This window comes from Mus pahari, chromosome 7, assembly GCF_900095145.1.
Source record: "Mus pahari chromosome 7, PAHARI_EIJ_v1.1, whole genome shotgun sequence".
Classification (NCBI taxonomy): domain Eukaryota; kingdom Metazoa; phylum Chordata; class Mammalia; order Rodentia; family Muridae; genus Mus; species Mus pahari.
Window position 1 is genome coordinate 27,277,387 of NC_034596.1, and position 18,296 is coordinate 27,295,682.

At 47.0% G+C, this 18,296-nt stretch overlaps 1 protein-coding gene across 2 annotated transcripts in view; it reads left to right on the top strand.

Moving 5' to 3' along the window:
- The first annotated feature begins 13,090 nt into the window (after nt 1–13,090).
- The window catches only part of Adi1 (acireductone dioxygenase 1), a 7,593-nt gene continuing 2,387 nt past the window's right edge, over nt 13,091–18,296 (top strand). The window contains exons 1-4 of one of the 2 annotated variants that reach the window (XM_029540888.1): nt 13,108–13,247; nt 16,037–16,156; nt 17,428–17,607; nt 18,148–18,224. In XM_029540888.1, coding sequence (XP_029396748.1) covers nt 13,128–13,247; nt 16,037–16,156; nt 17,428–17,607; nt 18,148–18,207 — 480 coding nt within the window. In that variant the 5' untranslated portion in view covers nt 13,108–13,127 and the 3' untranslated portion in view covers nt 18,208–18,224. Of the gene's footprint in view, nt 13,248–16,036; nt 16,157–17,427; nt 17,608–18,147; nt 18,225–18,296 lie in introns of those variants that run through there. The other variant, XM_021202325.2, reaches the window with a different exon arrangement.

Here is an 18,296-nt window from a genome sequence, read left to right on the forward strand (position 1 = left end):
ACAAAAGACAAAAAAAAAAAAAAAAAAAAAAAAAAAAAAAAAAAAAAAAAAAAAAGAAGGCAGCTCTTCTGATGTGTTTTACAGGAAGTCTATTGCAGTCAAGCTCAAACATACAGTTGGCCAGTCTGCATACCCGTGTCTCATGGAATGGGTGCACAGAGTTGAAATGCATCCTAAAGCCGCCTTACATTTTCACTTGAGTGCTTGTGTACGTGTGTGCTGGCACTCTCCAAAGCTGGAAGAAGGGTGTGTATCCACAGGAGCTGTACTTATTGGTGCTGAGAACTGACCTTGGATCTATAAGAGCAGCAAGTTCTCTCAGTTGTCATCCATCTCTCCAGCCCCACATCCTGTTTTGTTTGAAAAAGTATCTCTCACTGGACCTGGAGCTCACTGACTGAGCTAGCCAAGCCCCAGCAATCCACGTGTTCCTACCTCCAAAGTGCCAGGATTATAGGCGCATGCTGCTGGGTTTGTGTATGTTTTTATTTTGTTTGTGTACATCTTCCTGTATGTGTCCTCATTCCTCTGTGCAGGTGTATATGGAGGTGTGGTGGATGTCTTCAATCGCTTTCAACCTTATTTATTTTGAGATACGGGGTCAGTATGTGGCAGCCCTAGCTGACCTGGATCTTACTGTTAACATGTTTTTTTTTTTTTTTTTACAGGGTTTCTCTGTGTAGCTCTGGCTGTCCTGGAACTCACTCTGTAGACCAGGCTGGCCTCAAACTCAGAAATCCAGTCTATCTGTGACTTTAATCTTTTTTCTTTTTAAGTTATGTGTGTAGCACTTTCAATGAGATGTCACTACAGTTGAGGGCATTTGAATTCTTGGTCCCATTTTGGTAGCTCTGTTTGGAAGGCCAAGGAGGTGTGTGACCTTGAGTGCTTCTTGAGTTTGGCCCCTGAGGTGGCTTGAATGAAAATGGCCCCCAGAGGCCTAGAGGAAGTGGCATGATTAGTTGTGGTCGTGGAGAAATTGTGTTGCTGGGGCTGGACTTTGAGGTTTCAGAAGCTCAAGCCAAGCCCAGTGTCTTCCTGCTGCACGTCAGTCCAGATGCAGATCTCTCAGCTACCTCTCCAGCTCCGTGGCTGCCTGGATGCCACCGCGCCTCCCTCCCGCCAGGGTGATAATGGACTAAACCTCTGAGCTGTAAGCCAGCCCCAGTTGGATGCTTTTCTTTATGAGAGCTGCCTTGGCCATGGTGTCTCTTCACAGCAGTACAACAGTGACAGAGGCAGCCCTTCTGCTTCCTTCTTGCAGTCTGAGGTCCGAGCTCTCAGCTCTTCTGCTGCCATGTCTGATCCTGGGTGCCATGCTTCACCATGTGATGTGATGGACTCATCCCACTGGAACCCTAAACCCCAAATAAGTCCTTCCTTCTGTGGGTTGCTTTGGTCATGATGTCTTATCACAGCAACAGACAAATAACTAAAACTTCGTGTTTTAGTGCCAGGTGCCAGAGGGGGCCAGAAGCCATGGCTCCCTGCTGCAGCCAGAATTACAGGTGGTTGTGAGCTGCCTGATGTGGGTGATGGGAACCAAACTCTGGTCCTCTGCAAGAGCAGCTGGTGCTCTGAATTGCTGAGTCATCTCTCCACACCACTATCTATCTGTGACTTTTTAAAAGAAGAGAGCTTTACTGACATGTGCCCACTCCTCATGAGAGACATCTGTCCCTGCCTGTCAGGTATGGCCTAACCATATCTGACTTCCCAACCACCTTAACTGTGTGAAACAATAATTATACTGTTTTAATGAATTATTTCATCTATTCTGGGCCTGGTGGCACAAACCTGAAGCAGGAGGATTTCTAAGTTCAAGGCTAGCCTGAGCAACTTAGTGAAAGCCCTGTCTTAAAATAAACATAAGAGGGCTATGTGCCGTGTGCAGGAGGAAGGACGAATGGCTGTGGAACTCACAGAATGCAGCCCCGGGTTACTACAGCCACATCGGCCCCGAGGACCATGTGTCTGGAGGACTTAAAGCTGTGACAGAGTTCTGTTCTGCTTGTTGCCCGCACATCTCTTTATATCTAAGAATTGTATGAAAACTCTAAGAGGGCTTCTAGCCCCTCACTGGGCAGTATTTCTGGCCCTCACAATAATAATAATACTGGATCTCTTTCAGGTATTGCTGCTGGAGCAGATTAATGATTTAATCACCACCCTAGGATAGAATTTAGAGATGTAGATTATCAGCAATGACTACTACCCTTAGAAAGGATTTGAAAAAATAACATTGTTAGAGAAGCTAGGTTGAGATGTTTTTTTCTACTTGCTCTGATATAGAAAATCTTAGGGAACAATTTGAAGTTCAGAAAGGCGCACTCTTATTAGTTAAGCGAGAGACCTTTTATGGTCAGGGAACAAGAACAATGGCAGCACTGGCTGACATGACTGTCACTAAGGCTGGACTGGTAAAAGTTGATTTCTTACATCTATTTTTTACCCTCTGCTTCCTGATAGGATTTATTAAAAATTGCTGATGAGTAGATATGCATCCCAAGGATTTAAGGTACATATCACTGATTTTAAAGATAAATAATAAAGAAATTACTCCTTTCTTTGCAACTGCAATTTGCTGCCTGCCAGTAAGAGAGACTAGCTGAGAAAACCACCTTGCTTGCTCACACTTTGTCAATCTATAACAAGTAGCTTAGCTACAAATATATGTAGGTTTTGGGGATTAGTTTGTTTTCTTTACCCGTACTACATAATGTCATTTCTTTCTTTTTTTTTTTTTTTTATGTTATTTCTTGTAAAGGTATTGGCAAGCATACTGTTTTTTCAAATAATTTACTAGAAGAAAAGTAAGATGTGGGGCTGGAGAGATGGCTCAGTGATTAAGAGCACCAACTGCTCTTCCAGAGGTCCTGAGTTCAAATCCCAGCACCGCATGGTGGCTCACAACCATCTGTAATGAGATCTGACACTCTTCTGGTATGTCTGAAGACAGATACAGTGTACTTACATATAATAATAATAATAAATAAATGTTTAAAAAAGAGAAATTTAAAAAAGTAAGACATAATCACATTGTGATTTTTATACTGCTTGAAAGATTTTGCTGGGATATATAAGCTATGGAAGGAAGACTGAAGTATGGGGGCTGGAACATTGTTTCCTCATCCATCAACTATGTCGGCCCCATAGACATCTGGACCCACCCCTGTCAGCTGCTCTCCACACTGGCCCCTCATTGGTTACCTGCCTCTGTTTACCCACCATGAGGTCCTGGTTCAGTCCCCAGGACTGCAGTGCATGTGAAAGGACCCCTAATTGGTGGTCTGATGAAGCTGCACAAAATGGACTGACAGGGTGGGTGTGCTGGGGAGAGCACTCAGGGATTTAGGCCTGCTAGGAAAGCCATTCAGAGATTCCAGTTTCTAATGTAATTAGCAGCCAAGAGTATTGTTCCTGCTCGGAAAAGCGTCTGTCTCTTGCAAGCCGGTGTCAGAGCTGCTTGTGGAGGTCCTCTTAGCATCCCCTGCTAATTGCCTTGCACTTCCCAGGCGTGTAGCCCTGTCGCCTGCTGAGGATACTCATTTCACTCCTTCCAGTACTTGTGGCTCTCCCACTGCCTGAGAGCTAATTGCCATCTCCTTGCACTTCCCACTCAGGTAGGATTGGCTGGAGTGCATCCGAGAGAGCCCGCTGAGGGTGGGATGGGTCTCTCAACTTCACCATTTAGGATGCTTTTCTTTGATTATCTCTTGGCATCCAAAAATGTATCACTGAGCTAATATACATTCCACAGCCTCTGCAGGCTGCATGGCCAAGGGCTGCTTTCTGTTCTTTCTTCCCTTCAGCAAAGCCCTGTTCACTTGGTGACTAAGCTCTGCTAGCCACCTACCCCATTACTGTCCACATGCCACCCAGACACCTGCTCCACAGGAGGCTTTCTCTGTCAGTGCTCTGCCTCCTTATCTACTTGACCCATGTGTGCAGGAGGCATCTCTGTGTGTTGTGTTACCTAGTCCAAAGGAAATTCCATTTCCCCGAATCTCAAAAGGCAAAAGGGACAATAATGGCTCTCTTTGGTGCCTATTAGCACACCAAAGTGCATGCTGGCCTCCAGGCCCCCTCAGTAGTCTGAGTATTAGCGCTTCCCCTCCCCACTACCCTCCACTTTCCCAGCCCAAGGCCTTCCTTTTCCCCAGCAGTCCAATGCTCCGTATAACCCTGCTACTTTGGTTATGTGTTCTCCAGCTCTTTCTCTGTCTCCCTCCTTCCCCTCTCTTTGCTCTGCGTTCTCCCCGTACCTTCTCTTGGCTCTGTCCGTGCTTCTCTGATGGCCAGGTCTGGTCTCCTGGCCGTGTTCCGTCTACTACCGCTTTGTCTCCCTGCTCTGGGCTCGTCCAGATGCCGTTGGCTGTCCTTCCTCTCATAGCTGCACTATAAACCTTTCACTTAGCTATACCACGGTCATGTTGTCAGGTTATACAGTGCGAGCTCACAGGGTGCCCAGGGCCTCTCCAGATCTGGAAAGCTATTAGTCCCAGGAGTCATTATCTTCAGAATTAGGCCACAGGTCCTTTCCATGATGTCACATTCCTATGAAGCAGATGGTCTGGGGTGACTTCATATAAGTAACTCGAAAGTCCAGCATGGAACAGGTGGGTAGTTACCCTGACTCCAAGCTCGGAAGATTTGCAGGGGAGGCCTGTGGGATGGGCTCAGAAGATAACGTTGCCTGCTGCAAAGTCTGATGGCCCAAGTTCCATCTCTGGAATCCACACAGTGGAAGGAAAGAACATCCTCATGCAAACTGTCCTCTCACTACACACAGGCCATGCCATGGCATAAATACACCCATACATGTAGACACATATGCACACACACAGACACACAGCAACAAACACATTCATGGGTTTGGGTTTTTTGTTTGTTTGTTTGTTTTTTGTTTTTGTTTTTCAAGACAGGGTTTCTCTGTGTAGCCCTGGCTGTCCTGGAACTCACTCTGTAGACCAGGCTGGCCTCAAACTCAGAAATCCACCCACCTCTGCCTCCCGAGTGCTGGGATTAAAGGCATGTGCCACGATGCCCGGCTCTGTTTACTTTTGTTGTGAGCGGATTCTTTACAAAAGCTATATAAGCAAGTACTTATCTTGGCTCATGGTTTGAGGGCAGCACTGTCCCCCACAGCAGGGAAGCAGTGGCAGAGGAGTAGAAGGCAGCTGCTCACACTGCCTGTGCAGTCAGGATGCAGGACGAGATGAACGCCAGCACTCTGGCTTGCCCTCTTCCTCCTGGCTCTTAGCCCACATTCAGGCTGAGTCTTCCCACTTGACTTAACCCAGTCCAGATACTCCTTCACAAACACAACCAGAGGTGCATCACGCACGCCATCCTTGTTTGGCCTTTGTATACCCACCCAGTCAACAGCAGCTGGGTAGCAGGGACGCTCACCTAGAGTGGAGCAGGCCTCAGATGCCCTCCAATGGTGCTTTCTCTTGATCTTTAGTCACTCCTGGCTTGCCTCTCTAATGCAAGTCCCATCTCCCGGCAGTTTTAAACAAGTGGTGTCTCTGCAGTAAGCTGAATTGACTCCACTGGGATTTAGACACCTCCTGTCACAGCCGAAGCCCCCGCGGGGCTGTCAGGACGGTTCTGATGAGGACGGTGGAGGCTGAGAGCTCTCTGGAGGAAACTTGTGTGACAGGAAGGAAATGTCAGAGCAGGCACCCTTCATCAGCTTGAGGGCTCTTGTTTACATTCCAGCCCCTGCAATCAGCAGCTCCCCAGAACAGTGAGCAGTCTGGGCCCCTGCTGCTCAGTTGTTTCCCACGCCTAAGGGCACACACCTGACAAGATTTTTAAAACCGGGTGGGGTTTATATTGCTGAAATATGTAGCTGCATCCAAAGAGCCCTAGTTTGCAGTTGGCCGATCTAGGCCTCTTGAAGAGTAGCCCTGAGTATGGGAGGGTCGTTGTGGAAAATGACCAGAGTGCCTGCACCCACATCTCTGCAAAGGCTGGAAGTAAAGTGAAAGGGGCAAAACAGGAGAAGGGTGTCATCGTCGAACTTCAGCGATTGCAGGCCTGTCTCAGTGCCTCGGGATGCAGGAACCGGGTCACAGAGGTAGTCTAGAGGGCTTTCACAGACTGCCCCACAGCTGGAGGGAGAGCAACGACACCCACTCTGAGGACCCTGGTAGTGACCATGGCATAGAGGGATGCACAGTGAAGGAGAGGCCAGGAAAAGGATGCCTGCGTTGTACCGTGGAAATCTTCAAACTGATGGGCTCGGTAGCCAATGAAACAGGCTGGAAGGTGGACAATGCTGTTCTTGGGGCATCTCTTTTCTCTCTTTAACTTTAATTTGTATGTGTGTGGATGTTTTGCCCGGATGTATGTTTGTGTACCATGTCCATGTCTGGTGCCCTCAGAGGCCAGAGATGGATTTGTAAGCCACCAGCAGCAAACGCTCTTAACTGCTGAACCATCTCTCCAACCCCACCGTGAGTCTTAGAAGTCAGGTTGCCCTAGTGAGAAGTAGAGGATTTGAGATTGGGACTCTGTCATAGTGGCGGAGGCTGGGGGCAGTGATGGCTTTGTCACCTCAGACTCATGGTGTTGGGTATTAGCTCTGTCAGTGTGGAGACCTGCTAGTCTTGACCTGGCAGCCAGGTACCTGCCGAGTGAGAACCTGTGACTGGGAGAACCACTCTATGAAAGTCTGTCTGCATAATCCTCCTTCTCCATCAGTTACCCTTGCGTCGTTGCATTGCTTGTTAGGACTGGGCTATCAAATTCCTCAATGCCTACTTCACTTGGTTTTGAGTTTCTGCTTCCCTTCCACGACCCCATTACCCAATGCCACAACATAAGGCTTATCATCGAATATTTTGTGGGACATTCAGATGTAGTAGATGCCATGACGCCTCTCCAAATAGCAAAATGTTTGTCATCATTGAACAGTTTCTTCACCAAAGATGGTTAGACTGTCTGCCATGTCACATGTTGGAAAGTAGCGCCTTTGAGAGGCCACAGGTATTAGAAGTGATCAAAACACCAAAGCTTCAAGGCATCTGCAACTATACGCCAATGCATTTCTGTCTGTCTGTCTGTTTGTCTGTTTGTTTATTGAGACAGGTTCGATACGCAGACCAGGCTGGCCTGGAACTTATTGTGCAGGCTAGAGCGGCCTTGAACCCCCTAGAGATCCATCTGCTTCTGAGCGCTGGGGTTAAAGGTGTGCATCACCACCACCCAGGGCACCAGCAGTTTCAGAAGGCGATGAAGAGACTTGCTATTCCTCTCAACTAGTGTGACATGGAAATGTTTCATTGCGTGTCTGGGGGACAGTGAAATCCTGACTCTGAGGACAAGTGGGATCTTATCAAGTATTTGTCCCAGGAGCATAGCTGATTGAGATAATTCAACATCTTGACCATATGCCCCTATTTTTTTTTCTAGGAAAAGAGGCTAGAGTTATATTTATGTCATCCATGTTGCCTTCAGAGACATATTATTAGGATCAGGAGGCAGCTTTTCCTTTTAATTAGTTTGAACCACATTTTGCTGAGTGTGGCCTCCAAGCAGCTGTTTGTAGGCATGGCTTCCTTGTTGAGGAATCTAGACCCGTACCTTTTTTTTTTTCTCAATTAAAAAACTGAATGCACAAATGGCTTGCCCAGCCCTCCTCTCTATTTTTTTTTAATTTTTAAATTTATTATTATTATTATTATTATTATTATTATTATTATTATTATTATTTCGAGACAGGGTTTCTCTGTATAGCCTTGACTGTTCTGGAACTCACTCTGTAGACCAGGTTGGCCTCGAACTCAGAAATCCACCTGCCTCTGCTTCTGCCTCTCAAGTGTTGGGTATTAAAGGCGTGTGCCACCACTGCCTGGCATAACTTAAAATCTTATTGGATACTCTGAAGAGAACATAGTTATCTCTCTGTCACCCGGCTTCCACAGTTCCAACATTTGATAAGCTAGCTTTGAAAGGTATTCTGGGATCGTTCCTTGTTTAACCCAGAGGCAGGAATATACTTATTTCCTGTCTGGTAGGCACTCACTGGGTTTCCTTGATGTGTGGGACCCATGTCAGTCTCAGTGATTCTCATTATCCATGTCTTCTGGTTACCTGTGCTTATTTATAGAGCGGCCCTTGAGTTTCAGGGCGCACTGTTATTTTCCGTTCTTTGTTGTCCGATGTCAGCTCCTGTACCCCGGAGTCTCACGTAGCTTCCAGCCATTGCTGCATCTTCAATTAGTTATTATGCCCACCCCCCCCCCTTAGCATTTTTTCATTCCCCACAAAGCCCTCTGGGTGCTCTTCCAGTTTGAAAACATTAATTCAGTTCTGACCTTAACATGGAAAGTAGCTTGAAGCTAAGCTCCAAAATGGGTGGGCTCCACATTTTCCTGCCCTGAGTAGAAGGGTCCATGAAGAGAGCCTGGGGACCCAGGGCAAGTGCAGTTCTGCTTGCCTCTTGTGTTCCTCGAGTCCCTCCTCTACAGGATACACAGGAAGCAAGAGGCATGGACAGCCTGGCCGTGGGTGTGGACATCTGCCCTTGGCATGCTTCTCTTTGGCCTCTCCTGCCTGGTCCTGACCCTAACTGGCTGCTGCTCAGAGCAACAGCAACATCCCAGTCCTACAGATACCACAGGGGTTTTTGTATGTTTGTTTGTTTGGTGTTTTGCTTTAGCTGGGCTGACTAGAATTTTCCAGAAGACTGGATGCCAGATGTTACATAAAGAGCCCTTCCTCTGAATTTCTAGTAAGCTGTAGAGACAGTTGCTGGCAGCTGTCCTGTGGTTTGCATTCACCCCCAGAGCCCACCTGTGGAAAGTTCATGCTGGTCCTCAGTATAGAGATGGCAGGACCTTTAACAGGCTGTTAGGCCACTGTCCTGAGAAGGACTCATTAGTTCTCTCTAGACTCCACATACTTCCTGTGAGAGAAGGCGACAGAACATCTCTGCATCTCTGGCTTCCTGTGTCCTTCAAACATTTTCCTATTATGGCCTTGTCTACTGTGAAGCAATGCAGCTGGTGTTCCTTACCAGAGGTCAAACAGATGAGGCTAATACCAACCCTCAACTCACCAACCTTCAACTTAATAAATACATCTTTTGCTTATAAAGAACAGACAGAGCCTCAGGTTTTGTATTATAGCAACGGGAGATGGGTCAGTACATTAAATTATATATAATTAATAAATTAAATATGCCACCACACAGAGAACAGAGGTTGAGGAGTGGAGTGAGACAGGAGAAGATACAAGATACAAGGAGGGAAGGAGAGAGAGAGAGAAAAGGGAGGCCAGGAAGAGAGAAGAACTGGGAGGGAGGAAATGTGCTGGAGACAGACTGGTTAATATCTGAGAGCCACATCTGGCCACAGTGAAAGCCACTGTAATCCTTCTCAGGTGTGTGAACTGAAAAAACTTGTTGGAGTACTGCCATCTGCATGCTAAAGTAACCAAACAGAAAGGACAAGAAATAGGGCCTTCCAAGTGTGGTAAAGCTTGGAGTGAATGTGGCACAGTAATATGTTAGTTGTTCAGGGGAGGCTCAGCTGTCTGCTCCTAAGGTGAGACAAGCTATGTGACCTGCTTCTCAGCAGTCACTGAGGTCTTCACACAGGTTAACAAAGGTAAGAACAAGACATTTAAAAAAAAAAAAACAACCCAAAAACAAACTGTCCTTGCTGAAGCAGGAAAATGCTACTGACCCCGCTGAATCACAATCAGAGGCTAGGTTTCAACACTCTGTGTACAGGAAGCACAGCCCACCGCTGTACACCTGAACATGACCCCATGGAGGGCAGACCTTGGCTTCCCTCAGCTCCAGGTTCCCCTTCTCCATTCAGCCCACTGGGCCCTGGGATCAGGAACCTATGCAAAAATGCTGGCAGTTTGGCAACGTTTTCTGCTCATCACTTTGTGAGGTCTCTCTGGGTTACATCCATGCATTGGGCAAGGCTAACCTGTTAGCTTGCAAACAAGGTAAAATCTCACCTGGGGCTGGTGGGATGGCTCAGTGGGTAAGAACACTGACTGCTCTTATGAAGGTCCTGAGTTCAAATCCCAGCAACCACATGGTGGCTCACAACTACCCATAATGAGGTCTGACGCCTTCGCCTTCTTCTGGCGCATCTGAAGACAGCTACAGTGTTCTTATGTATAATAACAAATAAATCTTTAAAAAAAAACCAAAAACCTCACGACTATGTATCCCTAACCCCCATGGTCAGAAGGGTTAGGTACACAGTAATCAGATTTAAATTATTAACAGGACACACAGTTAAACAGAGCCAGGTACATCCTGTTACCTCTTTAGAATGCTTTGTGAGCTAAGGATTTTATTGTTTTTGAGAAATACTCTTATGATGTATTCCAGGCTGGCCTCAAATTTAATTCTGCCTTGGCCTCTCTAGTGCTGGGATTATATTATAACTTTCCAGCTTAAGACTATCTTGTGGGCCTGAAGAGTGGTTAAGGGCACCGGCTGCTCTTGTAGAGGATCCTGGTTTGGTTACCAGCCCCCACATGGTGCCTCACAACTGTTGGTAACTCCAGTTACAGATCTAACGTCTTTTTCTGACCTCTTCAGACATTAAAGACTTGTGCAGCATATATATATATATATATATATATATATATATATATATATATATATATATATCCATGCATGCAAGCCAACATTCATACACAGTGAAAACAAAATAAATAAATCTTTAAGAATGTTTTTGTAGACCATTTGTGGTGGTGCAGGCCTCTAGTCCTAGCACTTGGGAGGCAGAGGCCGGTGAATCTCTGTGAGTTTGAGGTCAGCCTGGTCTGCACTTCAAGAAATCGAGTCCAGGACATCCAGGGCTACTCCACAGAAAAACAAAAAGCAAGACAAAACAAAAGTTTTTTTTTTTTCCTTCATTTTTTAAATGCAGTATTGGCTAATTCCCAGCATGTTTTTGTTACTCCTGCTGTTGTTTGAGATCGAATCTTGCTTATTAGCCCAGCCTGGCCTTAAACTCTTAATCGTCCTGCCACAATTTCTCAAGGGCTAGAGTCACATGAATGTACCCCTATGCTCAAACCTAAGACTAGACTTTACCTTTAGAAATAAGTGCCATAGGGCTAGGTATGGTGGCGCACACCTTTAATCCCGGCACTAGAGGGTAGATACAGGTGCGTGTGAAGCCAGCTTGGTCTGTAGGTTCCAAGCCGGCCAGGACTACATGATGAAACCCCGACTAAAAACAACAGCAACCACAGAATGACCCTTATATAGGAACCTACCCACTATCCTCACGTTCTTTCAAAGCCTAGAGGGGGACCAGCCCGGGGTTGGTTTGCAATGATGGAGACTAGCTCTCTTTCAAAACATCTGAACTGTTCTCCCCCGGTTCTTAACTGGGGCAATAAATTATGATCATGAAACATGATTCTGGGCTGCTGCTGGCTATTCTGGAAGAAACCGTTCAAGTTCAGAGGAGTCTCCTTCAAAGGAGAACTCTCACGGGCAGGATGGCTGCGGGAGATGGGGGGGAGGGCTGTTTTCCATGATTCTGCTTGAACTGGTGCTGGTGAATGCGGAATTCCCCCTCATCCCCAATTCCTTGGGGCATCTCGGCCGTCTTACTTTTCTAAAGTATGATGTTCTTGGCATGAACCTGCTGCCCTCTCTCATCCCAGTTGAGACAGAAAAAGATCTCTACAAAAGCCAACACACAGTGCTCAGGGATCCCGCTGTGCCACTCTAGCCAGAAGCAGGCAAGGGGCAGGCAGCCTTCCTGACTCAAGACTGTTATTTCTACGGCTGAACAAAGCTTTTGCTTCTTCCTCTGTATTTTAGCAGCTATACGCAGAGCTTTAGGTAAGACTTCCTGAATTCAAACCCCTGCCTTAGCACTTTCTGTGGACATTTTGTTTGTTTGTTTGTTTGTTTGTTTTTGAGACAGGGTTTCTTTGTGTAGCTCTGGCTGTCCTGGAACTCAGTCTGTAGACCAGGCTGGCCTCAAACTCAGAAATCCACCTGCCTCTGCCTCCCAAGTGCTGGGATTAAAGGCATGCGCCACCACTGACAAGCACAAAACATTCTTTAAAGCTATCTGGCCCTTAGTTGTCTTACCTTTAAACTACGGTAATTTTTTTCTATCAAAGATGGCTATCCCACCAAGGGCCACTATTCCATAAATCTCCCTATTTGTGCAAATCTTGTATGCTTCTGTTACCCAACCCTGAGATGACAGACATTTGTTGTTCTTACTCTTTATAACACCCTCGTGGTTTGCAGATAACAAATTAGCCAATGAATCATATTATGAGGTCTAAGTCCCACCAATATGGGACTTTCTTAATCAGATTATCTGAAGAAGAAAAACCCATCCTTAATCTGTGGTGCACCTTCTGATAGCATGGAGGTTAGTTTTATTTAGTTATTTTAGGTTTATTTAGAAATGTTTTGCCTTGGATATGCAACACGTGTGAATGTAGCCACAGAGTTCAGAAGAGAGCAGCAGATCCCCCCAGAACTGGTGTTATGGGTGGTTGTGAACTACCAAGTGGCTGCAGGGAATTGCACCTGGGTTCTCTGAAAGAGCAACAAATGCCCTTAACTGCTGGAGCCATCTTTTCAGCACCATGATGGTTTATTTTAACAGTCATGTTAAGATAGCTAGAATCACCTAGGAGATGAGTGGTAATGAGAAATGGCCTAGATCAGGTTGGTCTATGGTGGGACTACCTAGATCGCATTAATTAAAAAAAGAAAGTATAGAAAGGGGCCGAGCACTAGTGAACATGCATGCATTCATTTCTCTCTGCTCTTGGCTATGAGCTAGCTGCTTCAAATTCCTGCTCTGACAATTCTGCTGCCCCCAATGATGGAATTTAACCTGGAATTGTGAGCCAAGGAAACCCTTTCTGCCTGAAAGCTGCCTTTGTAAGAATATTTTATCATAGCATTAGCAAGGAAAACAGGGTAGACACATAATGGCCTAGGCTGTGGATATGCCACCGTCTTCTTCAAAGGGTGAGGAGCCTTTCCTGGTCCTGAATTCCACCTGAGCGGCCACGCCCTCCCGACAACCCCGCCCACCACCGGTCGGGCTCGTTCAAGCCACGCCCCCTCCAGCCAGTTAGTGGAAGCCGCCGCCACCATGGTGCAGGCCTGGTATATGGACGAGTCCACGGCCGACCCGCGGAAGCCCCACCGCGCCCAGCCCGACCGCCCCGTGAGCCTGGAGCAGCTGCGCACGCTCGGAGTGCTCTATTGGAAGGTACAAGTGCAGGCCAGAGCTCCACGCACCTGCGCACGCGCACGCCGTGATGGGGTGGGCCGGGTGGGGGTGGGGATGGGGATGGGGGGCTAGGGCGCTGCGCAGGCTCAGCAAGGCGGCTGTTTGCAAAGATTTCGGTAACTGCGGAAAGGCCATGGGCTGGTGTCGCCTGCTTTCCTCTTGGCACTCTCACAGCTAGTGTTTGCAAACGCACGGCCAGCTGCTAGTCACATGGTAGTGTCATGGGTAACGCAGTTCAAACACAGGAAAGCCGCAGAGAATCTGGGGTTAGTGGAGGGGTAACTGATCTAGCCTATGTGCATTGGGATGGTCAAAATGAAGTGCAAACCAACTGGCCTTGGAGCCATGCCTGGGGGACGTTTGATGAGCCCTTTGCAGAGTCATGCCCCTTAAAAACCATGAAGGCCTGCTCACCACATGCTGTGCCCCCCGCTGAAGCAGCGACCTGTGGACGCTGCAGAGGTGGGGTGGCCATGTTAAGGTGGGGACGACACTCAAATCCATGTCTGTAAGTAATAGAATATTTTTGGCATAGGAAACGGGGGGAAATAGGTGATTGGAGGAGAATCTGGGGTGTGCACATACAAAATCAAGGCTCTGCATGGGACGGATGTGGTGATGCAATTTTGTCCTCCTGGATCAAAAGGTCACTTGTGGGACATCAGCTGAGGCTTGAGAAGTGGTTTAAAAAAAAAAAAAAAAAAAAAAAAACCACAGCCTTCCAGTTTCTGAGAGGTAATCTAGGCATCCAGTGAGCTCCCCATTAGTTAATTGTAGTTCACTGAAGCCAAGTGACCTAAGCAAGCATTGCTTCAGGGTTGTGGGTTGGGGTCCGGTAGGAGGTTTGCTCAGCAAGGCCTCTGGCATTCCTGTTGAGTTAGTCTTTGCTCCCACTGCAGAAGTTGCTAGGGAAAGGGGACAGGGCAGGGTGACAGAAAGGCCCCTTATGACTACAGCGTTGGAGTGAAAGAGCTTTTGGAATACTGCCTTCATCCCTTCCTGCAGTCATTATGGATACCTTAGATTAGGAGTCACACTCAGGACTTTGTGTCTACACCAGATACTCTGGAAACAACAGGAACTGGCTGCCCAGTAGAGACTGGAACCCGATCAGGTGCTTTGGGTGTCTCGTGAAGGCCCACTCATAGCTGACTTCTCACAGAAGTGTTAAACAGCTCCCCAGGGCAGTAGAGCCACTCATCTCAATCAGGAGCAGTTGTGACACCACCAGGAGCCAGGAGGCCCACCTTTTATGTCATCCTGTGGGTGATGAAGATTCCACACATGGATTAGGAAGGGGCACATTCAACACTGAAGATGCACTATGCTGCAGGGTGGCTCTCTCTATCTCTGCCTGTCTGTCTATCTATATAATGACTGGAGAGATGGCTCAGTGCTAAGAGCACAGGTTCCATTGCCATTAGCTCATAAGTATCTGTAACTCCAGTTCCAGGGGATCTCATGTTCTCTCCTGGCCTCTGTGGACACCAGACACTAGAGAGTGGTGCCCAGACATACAAGCACTCAGGACACCCATACACATAAAATATATTGATGCTTGTGTGTTGGTGTGTTGTTTCATGATAATAAAATGTGCACTTCATTGTAAAAACAAAACAAAACTAAACGTCACTAAATTCATTGCCAATAGTTTCATGTAGGGTTTCAGATTAGTTCTGCCAGCCTTTGGAGATCAGTCGTGAAGAGGCTATCCTTGGCTTTGGACCTTAAAGAATAGGTAGGATTGTGATAAATCACAAATTGTGAGTAGGACCTTGAGATGAGGGACCTTGCCATGAAAGGGTATGAATATGATTTCTTTCTTTCTTTCTTTCTTTCTTTCTTTCTTTCTTTCTTTCTTTCTTTCTTTCTTTCTTTCTTTCTTTCTTTTTTTTTGAGATAGATTTTTTAAAAAAGATTTATTCACTTATTACATGTAAGTACACTGTAGCTGCCTTCAGACACTCCAGAAGAGGGCGTCAGATCTTGTTACGGATGGTTATGAGCCACCATGTGGTTGCCGGGATTTGAACTCTGGACCTTCGGAAGAGCAGTCGGGTGCTCTTACCCACTGAGCCATCTCACCAGCCCGAGATGGATTTTTGCTATGTAGTCCAGGCTAGCTCCCAACTCAATTCTCTTCTACATTCTGAATTCATGGGCCACAACATTATTCAGTAATTTTTTTAAGAGTAGTGAATGATTCTTTTTAATTTAGAATCTAGATTTCTTTTGCAGTAGAAGGATGGGGCAGAGAGAAGCAGAAAAGTCAAATGGGCCCAGATCTCAAAGAACTTGAGTTTGGTCTGTGGGCCCGGGAAGCTTGCTGACTACAGGGACCCTAGTGAGACTTGCTGCATGGGAGATGGCAGGATGGCCACACACACTGAGTGAGCTGTGTCTTGGCATCTGTGAGGAAGAAGAACTTCACCTGCAAACGTGGAGGACCCAGCAGGACTGCTGACAGAAGCAGGCAGGACTCCAGCAGAACTGGAATTTCCATCTGGCACTGTGAAAACGGACGATCCATCAAGAGAGGAGGTGGAGGGCTGTGCTAGGACGGGCAGAGAATAAGCAGTGCTGTTAGGATGGTCCAGCCACAGGTCTGGAAGGACCGTGTTGCTGTGCTTCTATCACAGGGCTGGGGAGCAGACCTAGAGCCTTGTGCACTACTAGGCAAGCATTATATACCAGGGAGCTATACTCCCTGCTCAGCTGCTATGCATCCTTGTGCTAAGGTGACCTCCACTTTGCTTAAACTCACGTAGCTAGATGCTGACAAGTATGAGAACGATCCAGAACTGGAAAAGATCCGGAAAATGAGAAACTACTCCTGGATGGACATCATCACCATCTGCAAAGACACACTTCCCAATTATGAGGAGAAGGTGAGCAGGCCCCACTGGGAGAGAATCCTTACCTTCTTGCCTGTTAACACAAGACTTTCTTTTCCGTGTGGTTTTGGGGCAGAGTGATGCTTTGTAATTGTCTTACTTACATGAGGCATATTGCTGAATGACACTCACTCTTTCTAGTTCTTTCTGAACTCTGGCCAGCTGGTTCAACTCAGCTGTTCTGGCTCAAAAATTCATTTTTTTTTTTTGTTTTTGTTTTTGTTTTTCGAGACAGGGTTTCTCTGTATAGCCCTGGCTGTCCTGGAACTCACTTTGTAGACCAGGCTGGCCTCGAACTCAGAAATCCGCCTGCCTCTGCCTCCCAAGTGCAGGGATTAAAGGCGTGCGCCACCACCGCCCGGCCATACACTGCTCTCTTAGGTCACCTCTTTCCTCTGCTGTTCTAGCAAGAGTTGGGCGTATCCTATCTCTGACTCATTCTGAGAAATCTTTCTCTGATTCCTCACTTTGTATGCCTCTCAGATGCCATTTTCAAACATGGTTGCTTCCTTCTGTAAACTAACCCTCCTTTCATTGTCTGGGATTAAAGGTGTGGACTAAGGGCATGTTTGTATTTCAGGTAGAGGGATTAAAGGTGTGTGGTGTGTCTGCATTCCAGCTGGATCACACAAGCCTAGGTCTTTGGATAGAATGTGCTGGGGTGGTTCCCTTTCTTTCAGCAATTTTGAGGGGTGTGAATCTGGTGGTAGTGTGTCCCTTATGTGTGGTAGAGCCACCAGTGATGCTTGGATTGGCTTGGGGTTTTCTTCATGGGATTCACAGCTCTGCATCTGACTCTTCTCTTGACTTGTCGTTGGTTGGACGATACATTTTTCTGTGAGCTTAGGGGGTGGTGTCTTTGGGGTGGGTACCTGTCCACTTCACTGGGACAATTTGAGCTTAGTGGCATAGAGTTAGAGTGGAGCATGGTCTCAGGTAGATAACCTCAGCATCTGGTAGGTGAAGACAGGAGGAGCAGAAGTTCAAGGTCATCTCAGCTACATAGCAAGTCTGAGGACAGCCTGGGCTACATGAGGACAGCCTGGGCTACATGAGACTCTGCCTCAGTTTGCTCCTACCACTTGGGTTCTGGAGATTAAATTTAAAACATGATCTTGGTGGCTGGTGCCTTTACCGCCAGTGTCATTTCCCTGGCTCGGCTCTGGATACTTTTAATACCATGTATTATTCACTGTAGTCTAGCTGTAAGGGCTGGGTCTGTGTGATCGCTCTCCAGGAAACTCACAGGTTCCCACTTGCCCTAGATCAAGATGTTCTTTGAGGAACATCTGCATCTGGATGAGGAGATCCGCTACATCCTGGAGGGCAGTGGGTACTTCGATGTCAGGGACAAGGAGGACAAGTGGATCCGGATTTCCATGGAGAAGGGGGACATGATTACTCTTCCTGCCGGCATCTATCACCGCTTCACACTGGACGAGAAGGTGAGAGTGTACCATGCTGTGGTCTGTGCATAGACATCACAGGCGACCGTGATGGCCCACTAGGTGTGTTGTGTGAGGCTCATCGCCCAGACACATGGCCATTCACAGCTCTTTCAGAGAGAGCCAGTGGAACCAGAAGAGCCCGTGGCCACCGAGCCTGGGAGGGAAGGGTCAGAGTTTCGCCTTGTTTCTGGTTGGACAGCGAGGCAGCACCGTCTACACAGCTTTGGTCAAGGGGCAGGTGTCTTCAGGAGGGAGAGCTCCTGAGGGGAGCCTGCACTTGTCACTGACTGGGGCTTGTGGTGTAGTGTGGGGGTGCTCTCATCTGGGGAGTGTCTCAGCAGTTTTGCAGTCGTTAGGACTGGAAATAAGCACAGGAATTAGTTCTTAGGGTGTCGGGATGATTTCTCGGTTAAACCTGACATTTAAGTATTATTTTTGGTTTTTGAGCAGGGTCTCATGTATTCCAGTCTGGCCTCGGATTCACTGTGTAGTTGAGGATGACATTGAAATTCTGATCTCCCTGTCTTGACTTTCCAGGGCTGGGATTACAAGCGTTTACCACCAAACCCGATTTCTGTGGTTCTTCGTGCATGCTGAGCAGACTAACAACTGAGCTACATCCTCAGCCAAGATAATTAAAAAATTTTTTTTTTTTTTTTTTTTTTTTTTTTTTTTTTTTTTTTTTA